This window comes from Sapajus apella, unplaced genomic scaffold, assembly GCF_009761245.1.
Source record: "Sapajus apella isolate SASKATOON/1434 unplaced genomic scaffold, GSC_monkey_1.0 scaffold117, whole genome shotgun sequence".
In the NCBI taxonomy this organism is placed as follows: domain Eukaryota; kingdom Metazoa; phylum Chordata; class Mammalia; order Primates; family Cebidae; genus Sapajus; species Sapajus apella.
Window position 1 is genome coordinate 1,557,330 of NW_022437057.1, and position 24,428 is coordinate 1,581,757.

At 47.4% G+C, this 24,428-nt stretch overlaps 1 protein-coding gene across 2 annotated transcripts in view; it reads right to left on the reverse strand.

Moving 5' to 3' along the window:
• The window catches only part of STK10 (serine/threonine kinase 10), a 152,627-nt gene that overhangs the window by 71,301 nt on the left and 56,898 nt on the right, over positions 1–24,428 (reverse strand). For both annotated transcript variants that reach the window (XM_032260349.1, XM_032260350.1), the window contains exons 3-4: positions 11,508–11,556; positions 2,793–2,942 (exon numbers count right to left, since the gene is read on the reverse strand). In XM_032260349.1, the coding sequence (XP_032116240.1) occupies positions 2,793–2,942; positions 11,508–11,556 (199 nt within the window). The remainder of the gene's footprint in view (positions 1–2,792; positions 2,943–11,507; positions 11,557–24,428) is intronic.

Genomic DNA, 24,428 nt, shown 5'->3' on the forward strand with positions numbered 1-24,428 from the left:
TGGCTCCAAGAGTCTGAACCTCCTCAAATTGCTCCTGGGCATAAGATCACTATTGTAAAACCTATGATCAGTGCTTGAGATATTTTGTAGACCCTACACTCGAAGGATCAGCTGACACCACCCAGACGGTAATCCAGCTCAACCAGTTCTGCCATCACCCCCAGGAACAGAAAACAGCAAGGAAACCTCACTTGGACCCCTTATGATTCCATCTCCAACCTGACCAATCACACTCCCCATTTCTCAAGCCCCTACCCACCAAATTATCTTTAAAAACTCTGATCCCAGAATGCTCGGGGAGGCTGATTTGAGTAATAATAAAACTCTGGTCTCCTGCACAGCTGGTTCTGTGTGAATTACTGTTTCGCCATTGCAATTCCCCTGTCTTGATAAATCAGCTCTGTCTAGGCAGAGGGCAAGGTGAAACCATTGGGCGGTTACAGTAAGGTTATTTTTATTTCATTTTGTTTTTTTTTAGGAACCTGGAGACACGTGCCCATTGGCTAAAGGCTTCGTCTTCCGCTTTGACCCCCACGTTCCGCCTTCACTGACTCTCCTCCCGCGTCACACTGCACTGTCTTCCTGACACCATCCCCGCACTCAGAGCCAACACTGCCCTTTGTTCTTGCTTCCCATCCCTCAAGCTTCTGCCTCACTCACTCCCCTTCCGCTGGACCTATGTGATTCTCACAGGCTGGGCAGAGTAGGGGGACAGCAATTTGTTTTCCTGGCCAGTCCAAATCCTCCCTTCCTCTGGAAAACCAACTCCCCACCGGCCACACTGCCCCAGGAGGATGGGGAGGAAGGAGACTTCCGTGTTGTCACGTGACCCCACCCTCCATGCCAGAGACTGACAACAAGCCAGGCCTATGGGAGACACCCTTCTTCCTGGGCCTCACTGATTGATCAAGGATTGGTCTGATTGAGCCAAGTGGGGCCAATCAGAGCCCTCCCCCGGGATTATAGATACCAAAGCCTCTAATGGTGAATTCAGGCTCATGCAGGAGGAGGTGATGCTGGAAAAGGTGAAATTAGATGGTGTCCTGAGCTTGGTGGAGATGGTTGGTCTGGGAGCCTAACCTACATGCGCAGAAAGGCAAGGACCAGGGAGATGGTACTGGCAGCATTTATGTTCCAGGTTCCAGCTAACTTTGAGGCCCACCCCACTGCATTTCTTTTCCAATTTGGCTCCATGATGTACACAGTTTCCTGTTTGCCTTAACTCTTCGGAAATGGGTTTTCATCACTAAGAGAGTGACAGTCACTACGCATGTAGGCTCTGGCGCCAGCTGCCTTGGCTTGAACTCTAGTTGTTCCTCTTATCAGCAGTGTGACCTTGGATAAGACAGTCTTGCTAGGTCCCAAATCCATCCTGCAAGATGTTATCAGTGGCCTTTGAGGATGAAATGAGTTAACACATATCAGATGCTAGCTCAGTGCATGGTAGCTACAGTGAGAGAACGAGGTCCCCAGCCTGCTGAGAGCAAGAAATAGCACTGCTGGGTTAGGTGAAGGCGGGAGTGAGAGGTGGGCAGTTGGCCTCCTGACTGGTCCACCTGCCAGGTCTCCTGTACATTGGGGAGGGGCGTTAGTGTTGGGAGTTGGGGATGCTGAAGTAACCACAGACTAAAGAAGCGGTGGTAATGCTGGAAGTGACTGTTTACTGAGTACCAACCATGCTCTTTTTTTTGTTGTTGTTCTTGAGACAGAGTCTCACTCTGTAGCCCAGGCTGGAGTGCAGTGGTGCAATCTTGGCTCTCTCCAACCTCTGCCTCCTAGGTTCAAGCAACTCACCTGCCTCAGCCTCCCAAGTAGCTGGGATTACAGCCACATGCCACCACACCTGGCTAATTTTTGTATTTTTAGTAGAGACAGGGTTTTGCCATGTTGGCCAGACTGGTCTTGAACTCCCGACCTCAGGTGATCCACCCGCCTCGGCCTCCCAAAGTGCTGGGATTACAGGCATAAGCCACCACGCCCGGCCAAAAATCATTACTTTAAAAAAATGTGTTGGCCGAGCATAGTGGCTCACATCTGTAATCCAAGCACTTTGGAGGCCAAGGCGGACGGATCACCTGAGGTCGGGGGTTCAAGACCAGCCTGGCCAACATGGTGAAACCTCGTCTCTACTGAAAGTACAAAAATTAGCTGGGCATGGTGGCAGGCGCCTGTGATCCCAGCTACTTGGGAGGCTAAGACATGAGAATCATTTGAACCTGGGAGATGGAGGTTGCAGTGAGCCAAGAACGCACCAATGCATTCCAGCCTGTGTGACAGAGTGAGACTGTCTCAATAGAATAAAATAAAGTAATTTTTTTTTTTTTTTTTTTGAGTCGGAGTTTCGCTCTTGTTACCCAGGCTGGAGTACAATGGCGCGATCTCGGCTCACCGCAACCTCCGCCTCCTGGGTTCAGGCAATTCTCCTGCCTCAACCTCCTGAGTAGCTGGGATTACAGGCACGCGCCACCAGGCCCAGCTGACTTTTTGTATTTTTAGTAGAGATGGGGTTTCACCATGTTGACCAGGATGGTCTCGATCTCTTGACTTCGTGATCCACCCGCCTCGGCCTCCCAAAGTGCTGGGATTACAGGCGTGAGCCACCGCGCCCGGCCAATAAAGTAATTTTTTAAAAAAGAAAGAAGCAAGAGTAGGAAGGGGAGAACTGCTGACATGCCAAGAGAGTGTAGGCATGAGGACCCACACCCCCACCACACTCTCACTGGCCTGCGGAGGCCAGGCTGACACCCAGGAGATGCCCTGTGACTTCACCTTTCCCACCCTGAGTCCCTTACCCAGCCTGATGTCTCCCTCGAGGGTCATCAGCACGTTGCCAGCTTTCAGATCTCGGTGGATGATCCTCTTGCTGTGCAGGAAGTTGAGAGCTTCTAGCATCTGGCGGCAGACGACCTGTATTTGGGGCTCTGTGAGGCCTCTGTCCAGCTCTGGTAATGGAGGAAAACGGCTGTCAATTCAGTAAGCACTCACCACAGGCAACTGAAATGTCAGGCCCACACCAGGGAGAAACATAAAAGCCACCAATATTAAGGAGTGCTCACCATGTACTGGGTTCATTTCTAAGCACATCATGCACACTGACCCATTTTGTCATCACAATAGTCCTATGGAGCAGGCACAAGTATTGTCCCCCTTTTACAGATGAGGAAATTGAGGCTTGGAAAGGTTAAGCCACTAGCTCAAGGTCATGCAGGTAGAAAGTCACAGATTTGAGATTCAAACCAGGGTCTGGCTTTAGAGCTCTTATTTGTGAACATAAGCCTGACTGAGACACAGAGATTCGTCGTGTCTGCAGACACTGAGAGGGCACTTACTATGTGTCTGGCTGTGTGCTTGGCACAGGAAGGCAGAGGGGACATGGAAATCGTGAGTGACACTTGGAGCAGAGTTGGGTGCAGGCATGTGGAATGTCAGAACCGGCAGGAACCCCTTCTAGCTGGGGGAATCGGGAGGCTGCCCAGAGGAAAGGACATTTGGGCTGTGTCTTAACGGAAGAGAATAGGTGGGGCGAGGGCACTCTAGGTCAAAGAGCCAGCAGAGGCAATGGCTGACATGAGCTGGTGTTTAAAAAATGTCCACTGGGGAGACCCTCTCTTGGGTGACCCACTTTCTCATCATGAGGAAGCTTTTTTTCTCTTTATTCTTTCTTTGCCTATTAAACTTTCCACTGGCTATTGGTGGTGGCACCAGGGGATTCGAGAAGGGGAAAGGCCAGAGAGACCGGAGGGCTGGTTGCTAAGAGCCTTTTGTGTGCCAGTCAGCGGGGAGACACAAGTGCCCACGTGCACCGCTGCAGACAGCTCGATGTCTGCCTAGAGATGGCCAGGGCCCCTCTTCCCTGAGGTTCGCAGGTTGAATAAGTCTGAGCAGGCAGGGAGCAGGAAGGTGGGGAGCAGGAAGAATATTCCTGGAGAGGGGAACAGACTTGTGTGGTGGGAGGGGGCAGATGAAGGGAAAGTGACTCAAGGTCAGAGGTCAACAGGCCTTGACTCTGCAGGACTTTTGGGCCATACTGTGGAGGCTGCATTTGATTTGAAATGCAGTGGGCAGTCCACGAGAGGTTCTGAGTGGGGCAGACAGTCTGATTTTTGCATTAAAAAAATTCCCATGGCTGAGAGCAGCTTAGTGCCCTCTACTCAGGAGGCCAAGATAGGAGAATCACTTGAGGCCAGGAGTTCAAGGCTGGCCTGGGCAACATGGCAAGACCCAGCTATGCTTGTAACATTTATTATGTTATAAATGAAACAAAATAAACAAACAATTCCCTCTGGTGCAGCAAAGAGCTTGCTGGGCAGCAGGGGCAGGGGCTCAGCTGGAGGTCATCACAGTGGTCCCGACAGCAGCCACGGCAGAGAGGAGAAACGCTCTCAATGGATGGATTAGGGAGGTGGAGCCGACAGAATGTGGAGGCAGAGGAGGAAGGGAGTGTGAAGATTCCAGGGTGACAGCTTTGTGCTCTGCATCCCACATGACTGTCCTGATTCAGTCAATGTTGCTACCCAAGACCCCTGTGACCAGGGGAGCCACCTCCCTTGGCCTGCCAGGTTCTCAGGCTGTCGGCTTCTAAGCCTGGCCACCCAAAGGCACTGCTCCGAGTCCTCCTGCCTACAACAGCACTGCAGTGTCCAGCTCACACATTGGTGCCTGGACAGGAATCCACAAGGCTCAGCTCTCCCAGCTAAGTCCTCAGAAGTGGCAAAACAGACATGCCAGCCAGGAAGGCAGGTACCAACTGCCCTGCCCTGGGAAGCCAGGCCCCAGACCAGGGCTCCTGGACCAGAGACCTCTCTCTCTAGAGCCTGCAAGCTGCTCTCTGTCCCTGTGGCCTCATCCTTAACCTCTGTGCCTCCAGCCAGGGGCCAGGATCAGAGCCTGCGTGGGCTTCAGGAGCACACAGACCAAGCCTATACCAGGTGCTACCTCTCACTAGTTTTGTGGTTACTGGCAAGTCACCTAAGTGCTCTGGCCCTTCATTTCCTGGTCTGTGAAATGGGATAATTATAACTGACATAGGCAGGGCTCCAGCCCTGAGCCACCACGCATGGCCTGATACACTTTTTAAAGTCAGGACCGGGCCGGGCGCGGTGGCTCAAACCTGTAATCCCAGCACTTTGGGAGGCCGAGGCGGGTGGATCACGAGGTCAAGAGATCGAGACCATCCTGGTCAACATGGTGAAACCCCGTCTCTACTAAAAATACAAAAAATTAGCTGGGCATGGTGGTGCATGCCTGTAATCCCAGCTGCTCAGGAGGCTGAGGCAGGAGAATTGCCTGAACCCAGGAGGCGGAGGTTGCGGTGAGCCGAGATCGCGCCATTGCACTCCAGCCTGGGTAACAAGATCGAAACTCCGTCTCAAAAAAAAAATAAAATAAAATAAAGTCAGGACCAGGGGAGCCACCTCCCTTTAAAATCAGGATTGAGCTGGGTGTGGTGGCTCACGTCTGTAATCCCAGCACTTTGGGAGGTTAAGGCGGGCATATCATGAGGTCAGGAGTTTGAGACCAGCCTGGCCAATATGGTGAAATCCCATCTCTACTAATAATACAAAAATTAGCTGGGCATGGTGGCACACACCTGTAGCCCAGCTACTCAGGAGGCTGAGGCAGAAGAATTGCTTGAACCCCGGAGGCAGAGGTTGCAGTGAGCCCTGGGAGACAGAGCGAGACTCAATTTCAATAAATAAATAAATTAAATAAAGTCAGGATTATTGAAGTATAATTTACATATAGAAAAAATTCACCTATTTAAAATATATAGTTCTATGAATTTTGACAAACATATTTAGTCATGTAACCCCCGTCACAATTTAGATACAAAATTCATCCATTATCCTCCAAGATTCCCATGGCCTTTGTAGTAACTCTTACCCCCGTTTCCAGTCCCTATGTAATTACTAATTTGATTTCTGTCCCTATAGTGTTGCATTTTTCTAGAATGTCATATAATTGGAATCATACAATATGCAGCCTTTGAGTCCAATACATTTTTAGGAATGATGCTTAATTACACAGCAATGCATGAATACCTTCTCCTTATTAAAAAAAGCTACAACACTGCAAATGAATCTAAGTCTCCTTTGACACCACATCCAATTCTAGCCTCCCATCCTTTCCACGATAAAAGGGTGGAGACCCAAGATGTTTAATAGGCAGCAAGGCATGGCCAATCATATCCATTTCAATCGGAACAGGCACTGGGTGTTAAACTAGAATGGTTCCATGGTGACATACCACATGGGCATTTTCTCCATCTCACAAAAGGGCCAGTCCTGTGCCCCAAAGTCTCCAAAAAGAGAAACCTGGACTGGACCTCAGGGAATGGATCCCTGGGCCCCAAGTCCAGGCTGTAATGCTTCCCAGCCATGCAGGGCAAAGCGGAGACAGATGGAGGAGCAGAAAGCCCCTCTAAGCAGGGCAGGCATCTGCAGGAAAGTCAACTCTAAACAGAGAGCTGCAGCTAGGGCCTGGCTCTGAACTTGTTGGCTGTCACTATTTCAGCTTCTCTTCTCCAATTATGATTTCCAAAATGTTCCTTTAACTGCTGCCACCAACAGAGGGAAAGCTGCCTAGGGCTAGAGCAGACAGGGCCATGAGGAGAACTGAGACGGGAGCCAGGGCACGGTTTGTCTGCTGGCTTAGCTGTAGTCTCGGTCACGCCCCAGCTGTGAATGAGGTCGAGGACACAGTACACTTGAGTGCCTTTTCTATCTCTGATACTCCCCTCCAGCCAAGCTCATTAAGTTAAGCTGCATACCAGGGGACACAGGCTGCTAGCTTGCTTCCATTTCCCCCTTCTTTTTTAGTATCAGAACATATGGCTACCCAGCTAGAAAACCACATTCCCCAGCCTCCATTCCAGCTGTGTGTGATATGCTACAGCTAATGAGACATACAGCAAAGTGTCACGTAAAGTTTTTCTGAAGTCTCTTTAAAAAAGAGTCTTCACTGTGGGGTAGGGGTGGGTGGTTATTCTACCCTCTTGTCTTCCATGCCGCTGCTTGGAATTCAGATGTGATGGCTGGAGCTCCCACACCATCTTGTCATCAAGGGCAGAAAACCAGCATGAGAATGGGGCTAACACAGAGGACAGTGGGGCCAAGAGTTGGATAAAGAAATCAAGTCCTTACCATAACTCTTCATTTATTTTTTATTCTATTTTTTGAGACAAAGTCTCACTCTGTCACCCAGGCTGGAGTGTACTGGCATGATTTTGGCTCACTGCAACCTCTGCTTCCTGAGCTCAAGTGATCCTCCAGCTTCAGCCTCCCGAGTAGCTGGGATTACAAGTGTAAACCACTAAGCCCAGCTAATTTTTGTATTTTTTGTAGAGATGGGGTTTTGCTATGTTGCCCAGGCTGGTCTTGAACTCCTGAGCTCAAAGTGATCCACCTGCCTCGGCCTCCCAAAGTGCTGGGATTACAGGTGTGAGCCACTGTACTCCACCCCTTATCATAACTCTAAAACTCCGAGAACAAGCTGTGCCTGAAGCTAGCCATCCTTTAAGTCTTCAGTCCTTTGTGCGAATAAATTCTACCTCCTACACCCCCCACCTAAAAAAGCCTGAGTATTTTGGCTCCTTATAACCTAAAGTCTCAATTCATACCAGACTATTTCTTTTATACTGTTGGATTCTATCCCCCAGAATGGTAATCTTCAAAGGCAGTGTCTGCTGAGAGGAAGCACACCCAAGAGCCGTCTAACACGTGCCATGTATCCTTCTCGCCACTGTCATTTACCTGCCTGGGAACTCGGTGGGGTGGTAAGTGTCTCTGAAACGAAGGCTTATGGGTCCTGCCTTTCTAACAGCCTGGGATGGGATGGACTACTGTGAATCTGACACATTTCTGAGACGGGTTTGGATCACAATCCTAAAAGACACAGTCTCAAATACCATAATTCCAAATGTTGAAATCCCCAAAGATCAAAATCCCTAAAGTCTAAAATCCTAAAAATCTCAATCACAGGATAGTTGTATCCTGTTAGGCCAACTCTTATGAATGGTCTCTGTGCAACTGTCCATAATTTATCCCTGTAATACACTTGTTCATACGTTAAATTTGAAAAAACTAGGCCGGGCGTGGTTGCTCATGCTTGTAATCCCAGCACTTTGGGAAGCTGAGACGGGTGGATCACGAGGTCAAGAGATCGAGACCATCCTGTTCAACATGGTGAAACCCCGTCTCTACTAAAAATACAAAAATTAGCTGGGCATGGTGGCGCACGCCTGTAGTCCCAGCTACTCGGGAGGCTGAGGCAGGAGAATTGCTTGAACCCAGGAGGCGGAGGTTGCGATGAGCCGAGATCGCGCCATTGCACTCCAGCCTGGGTAACAAGAGCGAAACTCCGTCTCAAAAAAAAAAAAAATTTGAAAAAACGAAATGGTCTTTAGTTTATATATACATTTCCCACTTCCACCCCTTTTGTTTTTTTGAGATGGAGTCTCACTCTCTCACCCAGGCTGGAGTGCAGTGGTGCCATCTTGGCTCACTGCAACCTCCACCTTCTGGGTTCAAGCAATTCTCCTGCCTCAGCCTCCTGCGTAGCTGGGACTACAGATGTGCACCATCACACCTGGCTAATTTTTGTATTTTGAATAGAGATGGGGTTTCACCATGTTAGCCTGGCTGGTCTTGAACTCCTGACCTCAAGTGATTCACCTGCCTCAGCCTCCCAAAGTGCTGGGATTACAGGTGTGAGCCACCACACACAACCTTTTCCCCGCTATTTTAAATAGTCAGCATTACTTTCTGCAATTCGCTATGCTATGTATTTCATCCTCACATCATTTTCAATATTGGAGGTATAAATGGTATGGAGATTTTGAGAGAGTTCTAATTCCTTTTATGAGTTTTTTGTGACTATAACTCCATGAAAGTGTGTTATCTCAGCATTGCTGGTGTGTAAGTATTGTGCATTATGTAAAAATGTTGAAAGTTGGCCGGGCGCAGTGGCTCAAGCCTGTAATCCCAGCACTTTGGGAGGCCGAGGTGGGTGGATCACGAGGTCAAGAGATCGAGACCATCCTGGTCAACATGGTGAAACCCCGTCTCTACTAAACATACAAAAAATTAGCTGGGCATGGTGGCGCGTGCCTGTAATCCCAGCTACTCAGGAGGCTGAGGCAGGAGAATTGCCTGAACCCAGGAGGCGGAGGTTGGGGGGAGCCTCGGCTGCCCCGAACCACCGCATCCTGGGTAAAAGGAATGCTCGTACAAAAAAAAAAAAAAAAAAAAAAAAAAAATGTTGAAAGTTCCTCAATAAATGAAGAGATGTCCTTTTGGTACATCTGCATTTGTGAAAGATAGATTTTCTCTAGATCCCAGCTCTTTGGGCATCTGCATAGGCCCTAGTGACCCACTGAGGGTTTTAATCGATCTCATCAAAAGGCTTAGGTGGTTCATTAGAAGATTTCAGACAACAGCTATTAAGCTGTGTGCACACAATCACCAATCCTGGTGATACGCATTTATACATTTCCCTTTTTGACCTCTTTATGAGTACAAGTCATCTGCTCATAATTTTTTTTTGGAGATAGAGTTTCACTGTGTCACCCAGGCTGGAGTGCAGTGGTGTTATCTTGGCTCACTGCAATCTCTGCCTCCTGGGTTCAAGTGATTCTCCTGCCTCAGCCTCCCAAGTAGCCAGGATTACAGGTACCTGCCACCATACCCAATTAATTTTCATATATTTAGTAGAGATGGCGTTTCACCATGGTAGCCAGGCTGGTCTCGAGCTCCTGACCTTGGGTGATCTGCCTACCTCAGCCTCCCAAAGTGCTGGGATTACAGGTGTGAGCCACCGCATCCGGCCGATCTGCTCATAATTGTTATACCTGTGCAACCATCCTGGGTATAACTGAGTGTTTCTGCTTGCAAAAATATGTACGTTATTATTGCCTATTTGGTTGTGTAAAGTAGTCTATGAAGTGTTGTCAGGTTTTTATATTTCTCAAATCCCCCTTTAAAATATAAATATAAATAATTTAAAAAACTTTTTTTTAGAATTATATTTTGGAGATTTCGATCTTTCAGGATTGTACTTGACAGGAATTTAGACTTTTGGCATTTTGTTCTTTTGGGATTTCAATATTCAGGATTATGGCATTCAAGGGTGTTTCAGTATTACGATCGTCTCTGTCCTGAGATAAACTCAGCGAAAATACCTTGAAGGGTGTGACATTATACTGAGTGCTTCTCCTCTTCTGGGCCATCCCGGAATCCTGGACATGTCTCTCAACCTTCCAGGCCTCTCCTCGGCCTCTCTGAACTCACTGCCCTGCAGGGTGGCAAGAGCCGGGGCTGCTACGGGATGGGCCGTGGGGAGGAGCGGGTCACCCCGACCTGGGTTCACAGCTCTCCTGCGTGAACTGGGTGAGCCCTTTAACCGTTCAAGTGTCAGCTCAATCAAAAATAAAAGTGGTGCTCGCCTGTAATCCTAGCACTTTGGGAGGCCTAAGAGGGTGGATCACCTAAGGTCAGGAGTTTGAGACCAGCCTGGCCAACATGGTAAAACCCCGTCTCTACTAATTAGCCGGGCGTGGTGTCAGGTACCTGTAACCCCAGCTACTTGGGAAGGAGGCTGAGGCAGAAGAATTGCCCAGGTGGAGGAGGTTGCAGTGAGCCAAGATCGTGCCACTGCACTCCAGCCTGGGTAACCGAGCAAGACTTCATCTCAAAAAATAAAAAAAAAAACAACTAATACTCTTCCTGATTTTACACCTGAGGATTAGAGGAGGATCACATATGTGAACATGGCTGTTATACTCTCTGGCATGTAGTAACTATTCACAAAGGAATGACCACTACTAACATTTCACTGTAGTCGTCATCATTGCTATGCTCAAGTTTGCCCAGGACACTGAGACCTGACATTGTCCCCGCTGAGCATTTACTAAATGTGTGGGTCTCCGCACTTTTCAAAGACCTTCCTCTGGTATGTTGGTTTCACCTTCTTAGAGTGCTGTGCTGTGGGGTCCCTCAAAGAAGGCATCACATCCGTCTTATGGTCAAGAGGCCTGAAGAGGGAGAGTGGCCAGTTTAGGTGCCCACACATGGCTTTTGGGACAGGGAGTGCTGGTCTTCCAGCGAATGTCCTGCATTCTCTTCAAGAACCCAACCCCTCTCTCTCAACTAAAAATAGAAAAATAAGCCATCCATGGTGGCGTATGCCTGTAATCCCAGGCTACTTGGGAGGCTGAGGCAGGAGAATCGCTTGAACCCGGGAGACGGAGGTTGCAGTGAATGACCTGAGATCACACCACTGCACTCCAGCCTGGACAACAGAGCAAGACTCTGTCTCAAAAAAAGAGAGAGAGAAAAAAAAAAAGAACCCAAACCCTGCTCCCAAAAGCAGACAAAGCAGAGAGGTGCTCAGAGGCCATGGGAACTGACAGAGTGGGAGAGTGGAAGATCCAGTCCTAGACAGAGCCGTTCAGCAGTTAGGCTTAGGACGCCAAACCAGTCGTCTGGTCCCGGCAATCAAGTAAGACTCACCCAGCATGATAGCATCCACGGCTCCCCCTGGACAGAACTCAATCATGATCTGCAGAAAACACAGGGCAAAGTAACAATGAGTGGGGCTGCCTAGCCCTTGAGACCGGAAACCCCCAGGTCCCAGCCAGGCAGGGTCCACCAGCATCCAGTACCTGGGTGTCCTTGCTCCCTGGCCCTCCTCCTCCTGCCTTGGGAGCCCCCCCATCCCCCAGTAGGCCTCACCCTCACAGGAGGCTCTGACACCCAGAGGAGCTGCTTGGGGGCTTCATTTTCTGAAGAAGGAAAATCAAGCTGCTATGAAGACCTGAAGCTTCAGCAAACAGCCTCTTCAGCCAAGCATACACCCTCCCTCCTTGCTCCCGCCTATTCCCTGGTGCCCACCAGCCAGCTGCCCTCTTTCCTACGCTCCACAGCCAAGAACCTCAGGATGCCTTCGCCGTGGCCAAGCTGGCCAAGGCCTCCCAGAATCCCAGCACCTATCTCAGGCTCCTTTCATCTTCCAGCGCCCCGGAACTTGCTGGCTTAGAATATCAGGGCCTCTAAGATCAGCTCAGATGGAGAAACTGAGGCCAAGAAAGGGGATGTAACTGACCAAGGCCACACAGTTTGTTCCCGGACTGGGAAGCAGGGCTCCAAACCCTCAGGTCATCCATTCACTCATCATATACCTACTTCACACTGACAGACTGCAGGCCCTGGGAGAACAGCCAGGTCCAGGCCCTCAAGGGGCTCTCAGCCTAGTGGAGGGCGGAAAGGACAATTACAGTAAAAAGCTCTTCCTGCCCTGGTTCACTCCCATTCTCACTCTTTCTGGCCCACTCTGGGCTCTTCGAATAGATGCTTTTTCTTTTTTTTTTTTTCTTTTCTCTTTTGAGACGGAGTCTCACTCTTGTCACCCAGGCTGGAGTACAAGGGCATGATCTTGGCTCTACCTCTCGGGTTCAAGCTGTTCTCCTGCCTCAGCCTCCCAAGTAGCTGGGATTAAAGGTGCCTGCCACCACATCTGGCTAATTTTTGTAGAGACAGGGTTTCACCATGTTGGCCAGGCTGGTCTCGAACTCCTGACCTCAGGTGATCTGCCTGCCTTGGCCTCCCAAAGTGCTGGGATTATAGGCATGAGCCATCATGTCCAGCCTCTTTTTTCTTTTTCTTTTTTTTTTTTCTTTAATTGAGACTGAGTCTCACTCTGTCACCAGGCTGGAGTGCAGTGGCATGATCTAGGCTCCCTGCAACCTCTGCCTGCTGAGTTCAAGCAATTCTCCTTCCTCAGTCACCCAAGTAGCTGGGATTACAGGCGTACACTCCCATGCCTGGCTAATTTTTTTTTTGCATTTTTAGTAGAGAGGGGTTTCACCATGTTGGTCAGGCTGGTCTTGAACTCTTGACCACGTGATCCACCTGCCTTGGCCTCCCAAAGTGCTAGGATTACAGGCATGAGCCACTGCACCCAGCCTCTTTAAATGTTTTTTTTTTTTTTTTTTTGAGATGGAGTCTTGCTGTCACCTGGGCTGGAGTGCAGTGGAACGATCTCAGCTCACTGCAAACTCTGCCTTTCAGGTTCAAGCCATTCTCCTGCCTCAGCCTCCCAAGTAGGTGGGATTACAGGCACCCGCCACTATGCCCAGCTAATTTTTTGTATTTTTGGTAGAGATGGGGTTTCACCATTTTGGCCAGGCTGGTCTTGAACTCCTGACCTCAGGTGATCCACCCTCTTGGGCCTCCCAAAGTGTTGGGATTACAGGCGTGAACCGTCATGCCTAGCCTCTTTTTTCTCAAAGTAGGGCGACAGGTGGTTGAGGAAGGGGGATGGCATCACAAACTTCAGGACAGGCAAAATCACTCTTAGCTTCCAGCTCCTGGTTCCTACCTGTTGTGAAGTCCCTTCAATCCAGCTCAGCAGAAGCCCTGGAGAGTGGGGCAGTCGAGAAGACCCACACTCTCTCTAAACAGGAAAGAAGCTCTCAGCCATGGCCCAGCTGGACCCGGGACAGCTCTCCAGCCAGAGGAGGGTGGAGCGGCCTCAGGAATTTGATGAGGTATCCAGCAATGTAAATATGACCCTGAGGTCATGAGGGTCCTATGAGGATGTGGTGATGCGTGGCTTTGGAGCTAGCCACGCCTGGGCCCAAGACCTAGGTCTACTGCTCACTAGTGTGGCCTTGGACAGGTCACTTCAATCCGCTGAGCCTGTGTCCTCAGCAGTAAAATAGGGCTGCTGATGCGGTTACTCTGAACCAGGACCCCACCACTGGGCTGCACTAGGGGGTATGCCAGGCTGGGATGCAAAACCACAGCAGATAAACCAGGGGACTTTAACATGGGCAAGGGATAGGAAAGGTACTAGGTTCCAAGGGTAGCAAGGCATTCCAGGCCCTGCCAGGCTTGCCACATGCTGTGGAAGGCTGTGTGCCATGGCAGAGAGCTGTGAAAGGCGGCACAGCCCACTTCACACCACTGCCTGCTGAGGAGGAAGGAGACTTGCTGGGTCACTCCAGTCCTCCCTGGTCATCAACATTGGGCCTGACCTCCGCTTCCTCAGTTTCTCTCTAGCACTACGGTGACCTAACACCCTTGAATAAAAGTCATCAGAAATGGATCCGTGAATGCTGATCCAGAACGCCAAGAAAGAGGTACTTCCTTCATCCATTTAGTCATTCATTCATTCATCTATTCAGTTGTTCACTCTTAACCAACCACCATCCAATCAGCTTGTTGCCACGGGCAAGGGAACAGACAGAGGTGACCTGGAAACAGGCAATGACCTTTTAAAGCACAGTATATCATTCTGCCTTGTAGTAATTCCCAGCTCCACAAAAGAGGAAGAAAAATTCTACTCACTGCGAGAAAAAACCCAAGCCACAAGACGTGATGATGGAAAAGAAGCCAAACTCAGTCGCCATACAAGGCCACTTGCTAGCTGAGCAACCTGTGAGATGGGGATGATGCACCCTAACCCTCATGGGAACGATAAGCTCATCCAGGCCTTGCCAGGTGCCTGGCCCCTGGTTGGGACTCGGTTATATGAGCTGTCACTATGATTCTTTCTTTGAGTTCATGGGTCTGTTTTTCTCATTTATTTCTATTTGGGTTTTTTAAGGCTCCGTGAAAGCCACGCTCTCCCCTCTCAACCAGAAATGTTCCTGTGCAATTCCATTGAATCCTCGCACATCCTTAAGTTCCATCACCAAACCCTGGTTGGGAATCCCTGCTTAGCTTCTCTGATACTTACTATCTGTATGGCCTGGACAACCGCCAATGCTCTCTGTAAAATGCGCTAAGATTACGTGGCTCTAGGATTTACTGTAAGAAATAGATGAGGTGGTCCTTACAAAAACCCAATCCTAGGCCAGGGGCAGTGGCTCACTCCTGTAATCCCAGCACTTTGGGAGGCTGAGGCAGACAGATCACCTGAGGTCAGGAGTTCGAGATCAGCCTGGCCAACATGATGAAACCTCGTCTCTACTAAAAAAACAAAAAGTAATCAGGTGTGGTGGTGGGCACCTGTAATCCCAGCTACTCAGGAGGCTGAGGCAGGAGAATCACTCCCAGGAGGCAGGGGTTGCAGTGAGCCGAGATCATGCCACTGCACTCTAGCTTGGGTGAGAGAGCAAGACTCTGTCTCACACACACACACATACACACACACACACACACGACCCAGTCCTAATACACCGTGGATATTTAACAGTGTCAGACACTTCCCCCTTCTCTAACAATGTAACAAAAAGGAAAAGGTTGTAAACTTGGGCTTGAGTCCTAGTATGCAACTTAATTGGCTGTGTGACCCTGGATAAGTCAATCTCCCTGAGCCTCCATTTTCTCATCTGTAAAATGGCATAATAATTTCTTGCCTCCAACTTCATCGAGACAGTTGTGAGATTCCTCACATGAAAGAACAGCACAAAAGCCACACAGTTCATGTGTTTGTTAAATCTCTACTAAAGGAAATCACCAGAAAGTTTCATGCTTAGATTACATTATTTCGGCTTCCTACAAAAATACGCCTTCCTCTCAGTCTGATTCCTAGGGAAAACAAAACAAAGAAATGCCTTCCCAGAACTACAATTTATTTATTTATTTATTTATTTATTTTTGAGAACTACAATTTATGGCCATGCCATCAGCTGTTCTTAGGAGTCAGTATGGACCAGGCATGGTGGTTCACACCTGTAACCCCAGCAGTTTGGGAGGCCGAGGCAGGCGGATCACTGAGGTCAGGAGTTTGAGACCAGCCTGGCCAACATGGTAAAACCCCATCTCTACCAAAAATGCAAAGTTAGCTGGGCCTGGTGGTGGCGCCTATAATCCCAGGTACTTGGGAGGCTGAGGCAGGAGAATCACTAGAACCCGGGAGGTGGAGGTTGCAGGTTGCAGTAAGCTGAGATCACTCTATTGCACTCCAGCCTGGGCAACAGAGCGGGACTCTGTCTCCAAAAAAAAAAAAGAGTCAGTATGAGAAGTGACCAAACCCAGGCAGTTCCTTCGTCTTTCAGTGAAGCTGACAGTCCTTACACAACACTCTTACACAAGGTCCCTGTGCCCTCTCCAGAGGTCAGCATTCTGACAAACTGGCTTGCTTCCTCTTCTGCAATTCAAGAGTTCCACAACCCCTTGAGCTTCCCTTTTATTTATTTATTATTTTGCCTTGGCTACTGGGAAGCTCTGAGTTAAGTTCTTCAGCTTTGGTTTGACTCCCAGGCCTTACTTGCTTTTTTCAGTATCTGGGTCTTAACATTTTTACCCTCAGCTTATCAGTGGCAGGAAGGTTACAGGGGGCGGTCTTATAAACTTGTCAGGGTTTTTTTTTTGCAGAAATACAAGGAGTTTGATTAAGAGAACAATAGTCTCAATGGCAACAGATAAAATAATAGTTGAATGTGTCTCCCAAAAGGCATGTGTTGGCAGGGCACGGTGGCTCACACCCGTAATCACAGCACTTTGGGAGGCCGAGGTGGGTGGATCGCCTAAGGTCAGGAGTTCAAGACCAGCCTGACCAACATAGTAAAACCCCATCTCTGCTAAAAACATAAAAAATTTGCTGGGCGTAGTGGCAGGCCCAGCTACTCGGGAAGCTGAGGCAGAAGAATCGCTTGAACCTGGGAGGTAGAGGTTGTGGTGAGCCAAGATCCCACCACTGCATTCCAGCCTGGGCAACAAGAGCAAGACTCCATCTCCAAAAAAAAAAAAAAAAAAAAAAAAAAAGCCATATGGTGGAAACTTAATCCCCAATGTACCAATGTAACAGTGTTGGGAGGTGGGGCCAACAGTCATGGGAGGTGTTTAGGCAGTGAGAGCTCCATCCTCATGGATGAATCAGGGCTGATTATAAAACGACTAGAGGCTGTGAGTTCAGTTCCTGGCTCTGTCCTGCAAGCGCTCTTGCCCTTTCCACCTTCCACCATGGGATGATGCAGCAAGGAGTCCCTCGTCAGATGCGGGGCTCTCACCTTGGACTTCCCAGCTTCCAGAGCCATGAGCTAGATAAATTTCTATAGTTGACAAATAACCCAATCTTAGGTATTCTGGTATAGCAGCATAAGCATAAAATGCGCTAAGACAATGGTCATAAATACGAATAAAATAATAATCTCAATGCTTTAGGAAACTACTAAATATGCATGCTTAGAAAAAAGACTGGAAGCACAAAACTCATAGGAGGTTTACAAGTAGTTTGTATTTTTACATATTATATTCAATAAATATGTATTATCAAATTGTGTCTTAGAAATAAACATGATTTGTAAATTTTTAATTAAAATTTTTTTTTAATTCAAGCTAGGAAAAGGACTTTAGATTTTTTTTTTTTTTAAGACGAAGTTTCCCTCTGTCGCCCAGGCTAGAATGCAATGGTGCAGTCTTGGATCACTGGAACCTCCGCCTCCCAGGTTCAAGCGATTCTCCTGCCTCAGCCTCCAGAGTAGCTGGGATTACAGGCGCCCGCCACCATGCCCGGCTAATTTTTGCATTTTTAGTAGATACAGGATTTCACCACATTGGCCAAGCTGGTCTCAAACTCCTGACCTCGTGATCCACCCACCTCAGCCTCCCAAAGTGCTGGGATCACAGGCATGAGCCACCTCACCTGGCCAGATTTTTTTTTTTTTAAACAGAAAGAACTGGCCTAGAATAACCTACTGCTACAGATACATCTATTCTTCTGATTGGGATGCGGAATCCATGCCCACCCATGATGAAGGTACAAATGGTCCAGTCCCCAGCTTCCTGGATAAAGGGAGGTTTCTCAGGATTGAAAGCTAAAGGCCTCTAAGCCCTCACCAAGTCCAAAGTGAAACTGCTCCAGCATTGAGGATTGATTCCTTGAACCTGTCAAGGGCACAAGCAGCCTATATTTGCAAGTGGCTCAGGGTTTTCCCAGGACCTGAAGAACTGAGGTTTGTGGTCAATTGAATGCATTGATAAATATCAACTGAGTCTACCAGGGGCCCCACTTTGCTAGGCAACAGCAGGAGGCACAAAAGTAGTATGTGATCAACAAACACTATGTGAACTCCTAGCCTGTGGCAAGCCTGGGGACTGAGGACCCAGGAGAATCAGACAGGTCCCTGCCCCGAGGCTACCAGCTGAGGGAGATAGGAAATGAGTGGTACAGGCACCGGGTGACTGCTAACCCAGAAGCCTGCGGACAAAGTCATTAACCTGGCTTAGAGCAATCCCAGAGGAAGCAGATATCCAGGCTGAGTTCCGAAAGGCGAATTTACCACCTGGGGAAGGGTAAAGATGTTCCAGGCAGAACACGGAAGCAGAGGTGTGGCAGCATGGAAAAGTGTGGAAGGAGACAATGGTGGAGCATTCCATGGGGTTCCAAAGGATGGGAATCCAGCAGGCTGGAAAGGTCAATTGGAACTAGAATTTGAACATCTCAAAGTGTGAACCTAACCGGAGAGCTCTGTGTGTGTGTGTGTGTGTCTGTGTGTGTGTGTGTGTGTCTGGGGATAGAGGAGATACACCAAAGGGTATAGCAAGGGGTGTTGTAGACAGGCTTTTGCTTCAGAAAGATCCCTCTGGATGCATTGTCTCTGGAGTGTGGAAAAGAAGGAAAACAGTGGATTTGGGACAAACAGCAAAGAGGCCATTTCATGAGTCCTGGTGTCCTGGGCACCATGGCTACCTCCCCCTCCACATACAGAATTTCTTCCTTCCCCTTTGAGAAATAGCCATGAGAACTGGGTGGGGCTTACCCATCCCCTGCGAGGGAAAGGTAGAAGCAGGGTGCTATGCCAGTCAGGAAAATTTTCTGCCTCTTGCCCTGATTCAGGGCTAGTGTCATCGGAGCTAAGCTGGTGAGCTGTGCTTGATGGTGTGGAATGCCGTGTCGTCTCACTCTGGAGCTAAGTAGGAAGCACACAGCTCTGATGGTTGCAGGCAGCCACCTTACAACTATGAGGGAAGTGGGTGTGAAGGAAGACCAGGCTAATATACAGAGGAAGACAGAGAATTACAGGGAAATGGAGAACAAATCTGCTCCCTACTGACTTTTTAGGCAGAATATGCAAGCCAATTAATTTCTGCAGCTGTTTAGTAAGTTAGTTTAAGGTTTGCCGTCAATTGTCACCAAAAGTACCTGATCTCACACTTGGCAGGAGATGATGAGTAATCACATTCTCCAGGTGGCAGACTCCAGGTTGTACCAGGTGAAAATGCTACACCAGTGGCTCTCCAACTTGAATGTGCAGCACAGCGCTTGTTCAAACAGATCACTGGGACCCACCCCAGAGTTTCTGATTCAGTGGGTCTGAAATAAGGTCCAAGAATCTGGTTTCCAAGAAGTGCTCAGATGCTACTGCTGTTGCTGGACCCCCGGCCACACTTTGAGAACTATGGCTTAATGTTAAGACGGTGGTAGAGAAACTTGGGGGCAAGCTGGCAGCAGTACTGCCTCTTTTATGCTCCTTGTTATCCTAAATTTCATCACCAGTGTTCGTTTTTCTCTTGTCTCAAACCAAAGAGCTAGGGGCTTTGGTAGGAGGTACGATCACCCTCATCAACCCTCACAAAGAGATGGTTTTAGAAGCCCTGAGTATTCACATAGAAGCTTTGGAGATCTTTGTTATTAAAGACAGTACTGCAGTCTGTTTCAATGAGTGTTTCTTAAAAAATTATTTACATATCCTCCCATCTTTGAATAAAAACTTTGAGGACCTCTAAATATATGTCAAAGGGTATACAGGGGTTAGTAAAGACCAGATGAGTAAAAATGACACCAAAAGCACAAGCAACCAAAGAAAAAATAGATATATGGGACTTTACCAACATGAAAAATATTTGTGCATCAAAGGACAATGTCAAGTAAGTAAAGGCTGGGTGCAATGGATCACGCTTGTAATCTCAGCATTCTGGGAGGCAGAAGTGGGAGGATCACTTGAACCCAGGAGTTTGAAATCAGCCTGGGCAACAAAGGAAGACCTTATCTTTACAAAAAAAAAAGGAAAACAATGTTGTAATTAGCCAGGCATGGTAGCACACACCTGTGGTCCCAGATATTTGGGGGGATGAGGTGGAAGGATCACTTGAGTTTGGGAGGTCGAGAATGCATTGAGCCATGATTGTGCCACTGCACTCTAGCTTAGTAGACAGAACAAGACTGTCTCAAAAAAAAAAAAAAAAAAAAAAGAAAGAAAGAAAAGGAAAAAGTAACCCATAAATAAAAATATTTGCAAATCAGCCGGGTGTGGTGGCTCATGCCTGTAATTCCAGCACTTTGGGAGGCCGAGATGGGTGGATCACCTGAGGTCAGGAGTTCGAGACCAGCCTGGCCAACATGGTGACACCCCATCTCTATTTATAAAAATATACATATATTTGCAAATCATATATCTGATAAAGGACTAGTATCCAGAATACATAAAGAACTCAGCATTCAACAGTAAAAGAGCAAATAACCCAATTTTAAAATAGCAAAAGATTTGAATAGATGTTTTTCCAGAGAAGATGTATAAATGGCCAATAAGCATATGAAAAGACACTCAACATCACTAGTCATTAGGGAAACACTAATCAAAACCAAAATGGGATACCACTTCATACATACTAGAATGCCTAGAACAAAAACATGAACAACAAGGCCAGCGGTGGTGGCTGATGTCTGTAATCCCAGCACTTTGGGAGACTGAGGAGGGTGGATCACCTGAGATCAGGAGTTCAAGACCAGACTGCCAACATAGTGAAACCCTGTCTCTACTAAAAATACAAAAATTAGCTGGGTGTGGTGGTGCATGCCTGTAATCCCAGTTACTTGAGAGACTGACACAAAAGAATCGTTTTAACCCGGGAGGCAGAGACTGCAGTGAGCCAAGATCACGTCACTGCACTCGAGCCTGGTTGACAGAGCGAGACTTCATCTCAAAAAAGAAAAACAAAAGATAAACAACAAGTGTTGGCAGGAATATGGAGAAATTGGAACCTTCATACCTTGATGGTGGGGATGTAAAATACATAGTCCAGGTCCTTGGGAAACAGTTCAGCACTTCCTCAATATGTTAAACACAGCATTATCATTGATCCAGCAATTCCCTCCCACATACAGATCCAAAAGAATTTTTAAAATATATTCATTAGCTAAACAGACTAAGATAAAAACTCAAATTATAACCAGGTATGGTGGCTCACGACTGTAATCCCAGCACTTTGGGAAGCCAAGGTGGGTGGATGACCTGAGGTCAGGCGTTTGAGACCAGCCTGGCCAACATGGAAAAACCCCGTCTCTACTAAAAATACAAAATTTAGCCAGGCTTGGTGGCACACACCTGTAATTCCAGCTACTTGGGTAGCTGAGGCATGAGAATCACTTGAACCCAGGAGGTGGAGGTTGCAGTGAGCTGAGATCACGCCACTGCACTCCAGCCTGGGCAACAACTGAGTAAGACTCTGTTTCCAAAAAAAAAAAAAAAAAAAAAAAATTCAAATTACTATAATCAGAAATGAAAAAGGGGACACAGTACTACTGATTTGACAGAAAGGACTATCAGAGAGTACTATGAACAACTGCATGACAACAGATTATATAAACAAGATGAAATAGAAAAATTCCTAGAAACACAACCTGCCAAGCCTGAATCATGAAGAAAAGAAAGATCTAAGAGATATAACTCCTAAGGAGACTAAAACCTCCAAACAGGCCGGGCGTGGTGGCTCATGCCTGTAATCCCACCACTTTGCCAAGGCAGATGGATCACATGAGGTCAAGAGTTCGAGACCAGCCTGGTGAACAGGGTGAAACCCTGCCTCTACTAAAACTACAAAAATTAGCTGGCTATGGTGGCAAGTGCCTGTAAGCCCAGCTACTTGGGAGGCTGAGGCAGGAGAATCGCTTGAACCCAGGAGGCGGAGGTTGCAGTGAGCCAAGATTGCGCCATTGCACTCCAACCTGGGCAAAAGGAACAAAACTCTGTCTCAAAACAAACAAACAAAGAAAAACAGAATGGCTATTCCATAGGCAGAGCATGGCGTTCCCAAAACTAAGAGGAGGAACGTGCCCACCTGGGTACCATGCTTGCTTATATGTAAGATAACAAAATTCATGGGGGAGCCGTGCTCTCCTACAAGGGTTTGTGATAAAGAATTGCTAATATTTGTGTACTTACTGTCCTTCACAAGAGTCTATATTATTATCTTTATTTTTGTTTATTTTTTATTATACTTTAAGTTCTGGGGTACATGTGCAGAACGTGCAGGATTGTTACACAGATACACACGTGCTATGGTGGTTTGCTGCACCCATCAACCCGTCATCTACATTAGGTATTTCTCCTAATGCTAGCCCTCCCCTAGCCCCGACCCCACAACAGGTCCCAGTATGTGATGTTCCTCTCCCTGTGTCCATGTGTTTTCAGTGTTCATATATTATTATCTTTAAAGTGAGACTTATTTTTAAACCAGGAATGCTTTTTGTTCTTAAGATACCAGGACATCAGGACACTTCCTGGGTCTGTTAGATCGTGGGTCTGTTTCTGATCCCTTAACCATAAACATCTTATGGCTAAGAATACCTAACTTCCTAAGAATGTGGCCCAGCAAGTCTCAGCCTCATTTTACCCAGCCCCTATTCAAAATTAAGTCACTCTGGTTTGAATACCTCTGACAAACTGATGCAAAAATACTCAACAAACTACCTGCAAATCATAATCAAATATTAAAAGTGAGATTACACCATGACCAAGTGGGATTTATTCCTGCAATGCAAGGAAGGTTCAACATAAAAAGTCTATCAGTGTACTATACCACATTAACAGAATGAAAGGGGAAAAAAAACCACATGATCATCTCAATGAAAGCAGAAAAGGCATTTGCAAAGTCAAACACCATTTCATGAGAAATATTCCACAAACAGAATAGAAGAAAATAACCTCAACATAGTAAAGGCCACATATTTAAAATGCACAGTTAACATCACACTTAATGGTGAAAGACTGAAAGGTTTTCCTCCAAGATCAGGAACAAGGCAAAAATGCCCACTCTCACCACTCCTATTCAACACAGCACTGGGAGTCCTAGCCAGTGCACTGAGGCAAGAAAATGAAATAAAAGACATCTAAATTAGGAAGGAGAAATAAAATTATTTTTATTATTATTTATTTTTTTTCAACTGAGTCTCGCTCTGTCGCCCAGGCTGGAGTGCAGTGGCACAATCTCAGTTCACTGCAACCTCTGCCCTCGGGTTCAAGCACTTCTCCTGCCTCAGCCTCCTGAATAGCTGGGATTACAGGCATGCACCACCACGCCAGGCTATTTTTTTATTATTATTTTTAGGAGGGATGGGGTTTCACCATATTGGCCAGGCTGGTCTCAAACTCGTGACCTTGTGATTGGTCCACCTTGGCCTCCCAAGGTGCTGGGATTACAGGCGTAAGCCACCGCACCCGGACAGTAAAATTATTTCTGTTGGTATACAACATAATCTTATATGTAGAAAATGCTAAAGATGATGCCAAAAAAAGCTAGAATTAACAAACAGATTTAGTTGCAGGTATAAGATCAGCACACAAAAATCAATTGTGTTTCCGTATACTAACAATGAATAAACAAAAAACTAATTCAATTTACAACAGCATAAAAATGAATATACTTAGGAATATTTATGTAGTATTCCTAAAAACTTAAGAATAAATAAACTTTAAAAAGGAGGCACAAGGCCGGGCGCGGTGGCTCAAGCCTGTAATCCCAGCACTTTGGGAGGCCGAGGCGGGTGGATCATGAGGTCAAGAGATCGAGACCATCCTGGTCAACATGGTGAAACCCCGTCTCTACTAAAAATACAAAAAATTAGCTGGGCATGGTGGCGCGTGCCTGTAGTCCCAGCTGCTCAGGAGGCTGAGGCAGGAGAATTGCCTGAACCCAGGAGGCGGAGGTTGCGGTGAGCCGAGATTGTGCCATTGCACTCCAGCCTGGGTAACAAGAGCGAAACTCCGTCTCCAAAAATAAAAAAAAAAAAAAGGAGGCACAAGACTTGTGCACTGAAAACTACGAATTGTTGTCAAAAGAAATTAAAGATGACACATATAAATGGAAGACATCCCAGGTTTATGGATTGGAAGACTTAATATTGTTAAGATGTCAATAGTACCCAACATGATCTACAGATTCAGTGTAATCCCCATCAAATCCTGATGGCATCTTTTACAGAAATAGAAAAATCTATCCTAAAATATTTATGGAATCTCAAGCGACCCTGAATAGCCAAAACAACTTTGAAAAAGAAAAACAGGGGGCCGGGCGCGGTGGCTCAAGCCTGTAATCCCAGCACTTTGGGAGGCCGAGGCGGGTGGATCACGAGGTCAAGAGATCGAGACCATCCTGGTCAACATGGTGAAACCCCGTCTCTACTAAAAATACAAAAAATTAGCTGGGCATGGTGGCACGTGCCTGTAATCCCAGCTACTCAGGAGGTTGAGGCAGGAGAATTGC